Source organism: Salvia hispanica, chromosome 5 (genome assembly GCF_023119035.1).
Source record: "Salvia hispanica cultivar TCC Black 2014 chromosome 5, UniMelb_Shisp_WGS_1.0, whole genome shotgun sequence".
NCBI lineage: Eukaryota > Viridiplantae > Streptophyta > Magnoliopsida > Lamiales > Lamiaceae > Salvia > Salvia hispanica.
The window spans coordinates 23,073,216-23,082,090 of record NC_062969.1 but is presented as its reverse complement, the minus strand read 5'-3'; the positions used below and the strand labels follow the sequence as shown (position 1 = coordinate 23,082,090).

Sequence of the window (8,875 nt, the reverse complement as noted above, 5' to 3'; positions counted from 1 at the left end):
AATATGTCGTAACAAATTAAAAAGGTGATAAGATATCAGTATTGAAAACTATAGTTATACTATAAATTTTGATACATCGGAAAAATCGATAAGATAACAATATTCATAGTGATATTTTCGATAAGGTATATTTCATGACAATTTTGATACGGTAATCTATAATGACCTACCTATATTCATAAACATATAAAATATTCTTTGTAAGAGTGTTAGTTTGTTGAATTTGGTTGGATTTGGTCACTTTTAAACCACTCATATGTATCTTTGCTTAGACTAAAGAGGGTGCATCCCTTCCCTTAGTTTCTGTATGTATAATTGTGTTTGTAGTTTTAGATGTCATGGTATGAATATTGTTTTAAAGTTGATTCAATATGGAGTACAAAACATGTTATTTTTAGCTTTTAATATGTGTAGTTATATAGTACTCCGTAATTGTAATTGTAATTGTAATTGTAATAGACTAATAGATAACTTTAAAAAGAGTTTGCAAGGTTGTTTAAATTACATTACACGTATAAATATAAATTGATCCATATGTGAATCGTGATATTGCATCATAATGGTTGACAGCACGCAAAACTAAAATAATAATCCAATAATGTAAAAAAATCATGTTTACATATATAAGCGAGTAGAATGAATATGCAATTATGCATGTTACCAAAAAAGGATATAAGTTATACTCACCCAACAATTACTATTATGACTTGATTTGAAAGTTGAATTTTGGTGCAAGGATAGATTTGGCTTACCCCCAAAACAAACATTTGAAGAGGAGGGAATCCTGTATCTCTATAACTATATCTATACACACACAAACGCAACTATATAATCGAACCGAGTCCATTCACAGTAAACAAAGGTACATATCTCGCTTCCAAGTCAAACCCCACAAATTTCACCAATTTTTTTTACAAAATTATTGCTGCTGTTTCGCTTTGCTGTCGTCATTTCTCTCCGGCGATCCTACAAATTGATGATCGACGGCAGCTCGGCTAACGCGTCGGCCTGTACGCGACGGTGGTGGAGTGGTTTCCGTGCTTGGGAAAGGCTGATTGAGGATAGGAAGTATCTCTATTGGAGCAATGAAGAAAGGCAAGGGGAAGAGCACCAAATTGCTGCCTAATTCCTTGAGGATTATCTCGTCCTGCATCAAAACGGTGTCGACGAATGCTAGCACCGCCGTGCGCTCTGCCGCCGCCTCCATTTCCTCCCCTGGAGACGATCGCAAGGAGCAGGTCGATATTCCTAACTTCCTTACTTGACTGTGTTGTTGTCTCCGCCGCGTAATCGTTTCTCATCTTGCTATACGGGACTCTGGTTTGAAGTCGATTCTGTTATTGTATGATTTGTATCTACTCCTTTTCTTCTTCTTGATTGATTCCGAGACGCCAGTTACTTGTTTGTTTGGAGAAATGACCCAACTTGGATTTTTCGCCCAAAGTTGATCCGAATAATTAATGATCATTACTAACGGTTGCGTGAAGTTGATCATTCATTTTCTGGATTGGTTTAATGCCTTGCCGTATTTTAGGTTTTCTAACTTGATTTCTATCTATATCTATGAATTTAGTCGTACTAATTTCTTGATTAATACTAGTTTTGACCAACTTCTCATTGTTGTTTTATTTCTTGTTTGCTGAACATCAAATTTATTTGAAATTACATTGTTTATTTTAAATGTCAGTTTTCTTGAACTAGAATTTGGAACCATTGATCATACATATGCTTTTTTATATCAGGTTTTGTGGGCTGGTTTTGACAAATTAGAACTCAGTGCTACTTCCGTCAGATGTGCACTATTACTTGGTTATCTGAAAGGTTTTCAGGTCTTTGATGTTGAGGATGCATCTGGTATAAGGGAATTGGTATCTAGGCGTGATGGGCCAGTTACCTTCTTGCAGATGCTTCCAGCTCCTGCAAAGGGTGATGGTAATGGAAAGTACAAATCATCACATCCTATACTGGTGGTGGTTGGTGGGAATGAGAACGAAAGAATGACATCAGCTCAGTGTACTGGTCAAGGCAATAGTAGACGTAGTTCGACAGATACGTCATTTGGGATCCCGATCGAACTCCCTACTGCTGTTCGATTTTACTCAATGAAGTCGAATGAATATGTAAAGGTTATTGACTTCAAATCAGCAGTATTCATGGTTAGATGCTGCCCACGAGTAGTAGCTATTGGTCTCGAAGAACAAGTAAGCACCCATGGACGTAGGATTTATTGTTTACAATTTGCACCCTAGGGCACCACAATCCCCTGCCCCCAAGAAAAGGAAAAAAACAAGAAGCAAGGCTGCCATTAAAAAATTGCATAAATTAACATGGCAGTGTAGATAGTGATTGAGTAAATAATGATATCCAATTCCTTGATTGGTGGAATTTGCATTTTCTTTCCCTTTCAGTTATGTGATGTGACTTGGACTTGATACTTTTCTTTTGGCAAGCCTGCCTTCTATGGAGGAACTTGGGATGATTTCATTCAATTGGGAAAGTTACTTAAATTGGCGGGTCCTAGTATATTCAATCTATAAATGATTGTTAGAATGAAATTCATTGCAAGTATGATTTACCAGATGATTGAGCACTAATGTCCTTACTTCAAATTCCAATTTTTCATGAACCTGATATCTTACAGATACTTAACTTATTTGTTATTTTTGCAGATCTACTGCTTTGACACCCTTACTCTTGAGAAGAAATTCATAGTTCTGACGTATCCTGTACCGCGAGTTGGAGAGCAAGGATCATCTGGAATCAACATGATTTATGGTCCAATGGCTCTGGGTTCAAGGTGGTTGGCTTATCCCCCTAATCGCCCATTTCTGTTAAATACGGGGCGTGTGAGTCCAAAAAGCCTTGCCTCTAGTGTGAGTCCATCAACATCACCAGGTAGCGGCACCATAATGGCTCGCTACGCAGTGGAGTCTAGCAAAAACTTAGCTGCAGGATTGCTCAACCTGGGGGACATGGGGTACAAGAAACTTTCCAAGTATTATCCAGAGCTGCTTCCAGAGAGTCCTAGTGGTTCTCCTGGCTGGAAAGCTGGGAAACTAGCAGCATCTGAACCAGAGAATGCGGGAGTGGTAAGTGCAAAGTAGTGATATCTTGGTATTTAATTAAATTTGGTAAATTTAAGGTTTGTATTTAGTATTCCATCATTGAGAGATATTGAGTTTCTATATCTACTCGTAATTGTTTTCCCTCGCTGTCTTAAATTATTACAGATTGTTGTTAAGGATCTTGTTTCCTCGGATGTCATAGCACAATTTAGGGCTCATACAAGTCCAATACTGGCTTTGTGTTTTGACCCAAGTGGAACCCTTCTGGTTACTGCCTCTGTGCACGGAAATAACATGAACATCTTTAGGATCATGCCTCATAAAGGTGGGGCATCAGGTTCTGGTGACTGGAGCACTTCCTACGTGCATCTTTACAAGCTTTATCGTGGCATAACAAGTGCAGTAAGTATATGCATGCCGATTTTCATCTACTGTTCACTGATTCCCTCCTCTCATTCGTAACCCATTTCTTAACCTTCCCACCTATGTTTTTCCCTGTCTCATTCATCAGGTCATCCAAGATATCTGCTTTAGTCGTTGCAGTCAGTGGATTGCTATTGTATCAGCAAGAGGAACTTGCCATATCTTTGCTCTATCTCCTTATGGAGGAGATGAAGGTTTTCATACTTTACATAAACCCGGACAAGGTACCTCTCTGTTTTTAGCTTCCACTCAGCCATGGTGGTCTACATCATCTTTGACTGTAAATGAGCAGCCTTCTTTGCCTCCACCTACGTGCACCCTCTCCGCCATCACCAGGATTAAGTGCAGTGACTCTGGCTTACTTAATTCAGTAAGCAATACTGCTGCTTCAATGGTGGGTAAGTTATGGGTGCCTTCTGGAGCTGTTGCTGCCATCTTCCATAATTCTAACTCTACTGGCTCCACTGGTTCTCGGGATGTTAAGTCGACTAGTACATCACTGGAGCATATCTTAGTTTATACCCCATCAGGCTTTGTGGTTCAGCATGACATCCTATCCTCAATGGGCCCTGAACTGATTGAGAGTAGAACCGGATCTTTGTCAGCCCCACAAGCTAACCCTCAAAATGAAGAGTTAAGGGTGAAGGTAGAACCCACTCAATGGTGGGATGTATGCAGAAGATTGGAAAATACGGAAAGAGAGGAGTGTATATCTGGAAGTATCTTTGATGGACTGCATGATGCGGAAATTGACAAGGATTCCAAAATGGTTTCTCAGGAGAATGCAAGTTCTAGTGACAAGAAACTAGCTAAGTCTGATTCTCTGAAGTCACCTGATAGATCTCACTGGTATTTGTCAAATGCAGAAGTACAAATAAACTCTGGCAGGTTACCATTATGGCAAAAGTCAAAGGTATGCATTTATAGTCACTGGCATTTTTGTGATTAATGATGCTCTTGTTTAACTCAATATGCATTCTTGATCTAGATGCATTTCCACGTAATGGACTCTCCAATCGAAGAATGTGGTCCAGGTGGGGAGTATGAAATTGAGAAGGCTTCGTCACATGAGCTTGAGATAAGGCACAAAGATTTGTTGCCAATAATTGATAATTTTCCTAGAGCAACAAGATCTGGCTGGATTGACAGGTCGGTACCTCATACTTGGCTATTATTCTCTCAGTTACATCTAGTATGTTCTTTTTTCCCTCACGGATCATATTCAAAAATACAATCTACAAATGTTGGATCTGTCAGTTCCCAACTTCCCGGCAAACTCCTTGTAGGCTTGTTAGAGGAAAGGAAATTACCCACTGCTCTAAAAGAATTTGAGATAAGCAGCAACAAAGGTTACTGCATAGTATAGTGACCACGTCTTTGATTGAAATACTCTTAAAACTTTACCACATCTCAAGTACGTGAAATGCGATCTTTCTGATATACAAATATTTTTTAAGTATATTTTGCTTGTGCGCTAACAGTCTCACTAAATCGTCAATTTCTGTGTTGCATTTTCATGAGTGAATAGTATGGATGGCATGTGCATAGGGTTAGATGGGTATTAGTGTTTCTAATTGCAATCTCTCAGAAGATGCAGTGTATATTAAAGAGGTACTGCTGAAAACTTTAGATGGTTACAGTTCTCATTTCTCAATCAGTTTCCCATGAAATGCAATTGACAGCCTCTTTGATCTATCATTGCTAGTCATCCATTAGCTGCTGGCACAACATTAAACAGGAAACAGCTCTTTATGATGGTTATTTGGTTAGCTGGTACATAAGTCATTTTCTCCTGTAATTTGTTTTTTGTACTCCGATACAAGGTTAGCTGTAGTGTATAATGTTTCCTATCGGCATTTCACTTGGTTCTTTTATGCAGTTCTATACCTGCTGACGAGAAACATCTTAGTGATTCCGGGAGTAGTGATCAAACTAAAGAAAAGACTGATGGAGCAAGTATTATTTCTCATTCCAAGCCGCCCTCTTTTAGCTCTACAGAAAGCTCAGAAGGAGGTAAGATGCGTTACCATTTAGGTTTTGTGATAACCGTGTATTTCCCCCGATGGAACTTTGATTTGTTTTGGGCCCTGCTTAAAATGTGAAGATTTGTAGTTTATGTACAGTTTGCAGTGATGCTACTTCCGGATGATAGTTTCATTTTCATCCATTTATCGAGATTATACGTTTACAGTATCTTTCATCTTGAGTTATGTCACATGATTAACACAAGCTCTGTACTTTTACACCAGGGTCATCCAGACGAATGGAGAATTTGCTTGATTTGGATCACATGGCCATTGATAGACCTCAGACTCTTGGTGGTCATGCTGAGGATAAGACCGGTCTCAGGGGGGGGTCGAGGGCAATTATTCCATACCCTTCGCAAAACACCTGCAACAGAATTCTTCTTGTTGATAATGCTGCAATCAGTAGGTCGTCCTCACTGGGGAATGAGATGCAGTCGCTGCATATTGACAATCCCAACTCAGAAGCAGACATCCTTATACCTTCGAGGATCGAATCAACTGTAGATTTTGGTCCGTTATTTAAGGAGGGATACTATAACAAACCAGAGCTCCTCGATCGTTGCCAGTCAACTGAGGTTATTACCCATGAAGCAAAGGCTGGTGATGACACCCCTGAGGAGAAGTTGGAAGATGAGGAAGGGCCTCGAGAGGAAGGTTGGATTAGTGGGATGTTCGATTTCTCTGAATAAGGTAAGACTGCTAGAAAATCAAAGCTGCAGACATCCTTGACGCCTTTCTTGTGCTGATGTAAAATGTGTTTCTCTGTGTTAATCGCAGGTTGGTTGCTTATTCAGAAAAGGAATCACGACTATATACCAGATACATGATACACATCTGCACCCTACTACCCTCTGTAGTATGGTATGTATACTGTTGTAAATATAACATTCTTGCTGTTTCTGGAGAAGGGTTGATATAAGAAGATGAATTTTGGGATATGGTTTTCTCACGTTTGCTGTATTATCGATATTTTTGATCGACCCATCTTTTGTACAGATGACATAACCCAGTTGCTCCAATTTGTGTAACATTTGTTTTCCATGAACAGAAAAAAGAATGAAATGGAATTACAGAAAAGTAATGGAATCAATATTATGCTTCTTTATCTGCCATTTTGTGTTGGAAAAGATGTACTAATATTTCATGATTTTTATGGCCGATTTTTAAAGCCTTTTTCTCTCTACGTGGATTACATGAAGATAAAGTATTTGAGATTCCGAAGCTTTATTTTTCTTTAACGTTCCTTTTATTTTGTTTCTATCTTCCAAACCATAACCCTTTAGTTTTGGGCTGGGCCAATTTGTAGTCTTTTCTTTTTAAATCTCTTTTTTAAGGAGTAGTCTAGTTCTGGATAGATTCCTTTATTATATAGAGTTGCAAAATTCCATATGAATCAGAGTAATATTTCTTTGTTTTGTGTAAGAAAGATTATATGCAAGTGCAGTTGTGCTGTGAATGTGAATCTTTTGTTTTTATCTTTTTATAGCATGCTCAGTTTTGCGGGACTTTTGCAATTTACAGCTACAATTGTATCTACTTTCCACTCCATCTTTCTCTGTCTACTCTTCTTTCATTCATTTTTTCTAGTACAAAGTTTTGACTCTTTTTCTAATATATATTTAATTTAGATCTGATAAAACAAGTTTGTGTGTGTATATATATAGATAGATTGACTAAAATAAAATACTATCTATAGTGATAATACTAGAAATATTTTTCAGCAGTTAAACTAATGATTTGCAGTTTTGTGTTTTTGTCAAGTGGTTAATGCACGTTGCGTTCTTTGCAAAATTTCATTAATCAATAGGAAAAGAGCCTTTTTCCATTTCTACAAGAAATCCATGCGGCTATGCCTAATCCTAATACAATCTCATCTAATTTTTCCGTTCACCTTAATCCCATTTTAAAAACTACTCCTACTACGCATTTTTTGTGATAGTCTTCGAATCCAAGTAAATATTATTTAAATTAAATATCTCGAATTCAAATTTCATTATTAGCTTCTAAATCGAACTATATTGATCACTCTTCATAAAAATGGGATTCTTGAATACTAGTAGTAAGTAGTACTAGTACTTTATTTCTCATTAGTACTATTTGATTATCTTTGGTACCACCAAACTCGAGCCCTTTTCACTATTTAAAGAAAACTTCAATCTCTTTTGTTGTACACATTACTCAATTAGATAACCAAAAAATAGTATACACTCTAGAATGTTACATACTTACATATCTTAATGTACATTAGATATTGAGTTTTTCTTAACTGATTTTCTATGTTAGTTAATATACTGATAAGCCATATTTGTTTTTGTTATATATAATAATGATGGTAAAGTATAAATTAAATGTGCCATAAAGAGAAATTAAGAAGTAGGACTGTGTAGGAGTACTACATATATATGATTATGTATCTGCATTGATGTTTTCATAAATTATTGCGCAATTAATCTATTTGTATTAGCATATTCATCGTAATGTCCTGAATTTGCATTTATGAATAGACCCTTTTATATGCAACTTTTCGGCCAAACAAATTGTCTTTCATAAGCTTCCAACAAGAAGCCGCTGAGACTTTAATACACAATCACATGTCTCACCTATATATATAATCATTAAATGAATAATTAACAAATAACAAAACATGCCTATATATAAATTACTATTACTATAATCAAATTAATAAATGAAAAATCAACATGGTCGTCTTAATATCCTATACTAGGTATTGTTGTTCCGGCTTCATAGCTAACAGCATGGCCCAGTGCTATTATTTGATGCACCGTTTTCTTCCATTATTTGATCCAGACCTTCCTAAGAAGATCGTGATATAATTAGTCTTATACCGACATTAAAGTCTACCAACATTATAGTCTAATAATGCATTGATCATAACCATCCAATTCAATGATCCAAGGGCTGCAATTTGTTTGAAGCTTAACACCAAAGAGCTGTGAAGAACCCTAATACACCCCCTATAGACTATATCCAGATATAGATAGGTTAGGGAGACGTGTTTAAACTAGTATCTTCTGTAAAGTGTCATTGGAAAATTAAACATCATAAGTCATGGTGCTCAGTTCTTAGTAGTGTAATAAAACTCATTACAATAGGGATCTTGAAAATTGATATCATGCAATAGACTACATTATCAATTTATTGTGTCAACCCGAGGCTACTGAGCTACATATGCACAGACAGTGGACCATTTCTATAATTACTTTGCACTCTCGTAAAATATTAATCAATATATATTCGTTGTATGGTAATATACGTGTATTGTACAAAATACAAATAAAATAAGATTGTTATTTGCTTACTTCAAGTATACATATAAATAAATTATTTGCTAGTGTATTG

At 36.7% G+C, this 8,875-nt stretch overlaps 1 protein-coding gene across 7 annotated transcripts; it reads left to right on the top strand.

The window, feature by feature from the left end:
• The first annotated feature begins 797 nt into the window (after window positions 1-797).
• On the top strand, window positions 798-6,605 carry LOC125188751 (autophagy-related protein 18g-like). 7 transcript variants are annotated; one of them, XR_007170769.1, is made up of 9 exons: window positions 798-1,238; window positions 1,743-2,201; window positions 2,670-3,089; window positions 3,231-3,467; window positions 3,577-4,401; window positions 4,477-4,637; window positions 5,017-5,099; window positions 5,194-5,261; window positions 5,368-5,441. XR_007170769.1 is itself a non-coding variant. In XM_048085786.1 (9 exons), the coding sequence occupies exons 1-9, from the start codon at window positions 1,086-1,088 to the stop codon at window positions 6,017-6,019; spliced, it is 2,739 nt and encodes a 912-aa protein (XP_047941743.1). In that variant the 5' UTR covers window positions 817-1,085; the 3' UTR covers window positions 6,020-6,160. The 7 variants fall into 7 exon arrangements, 5 of the variants coding, with proteins under 5 accessions (XP_047941746.1, XP_047941745.1, XP_047941744.1 ...); XM_048085786.1 differs by lacking the exon at window positions 5,017-5,099 and adding an exon at window positions 5,738-6,160 and having other exon boundaries at window positions 817-1,238; window positions 5,368-5,501; XM_048085785.1 differs by lacking the exons at window positions 5,017-5,099; window positions 5,194-5,261 and adding exons at window positions 5,738-6,205; window positions 6,293-6,605 and having other exon boundaries at window positions 837-1,238; window positions 5,368-5,501.
• Window positions 6,606-8,875: the final 2,270 nt, after the last annotated feature.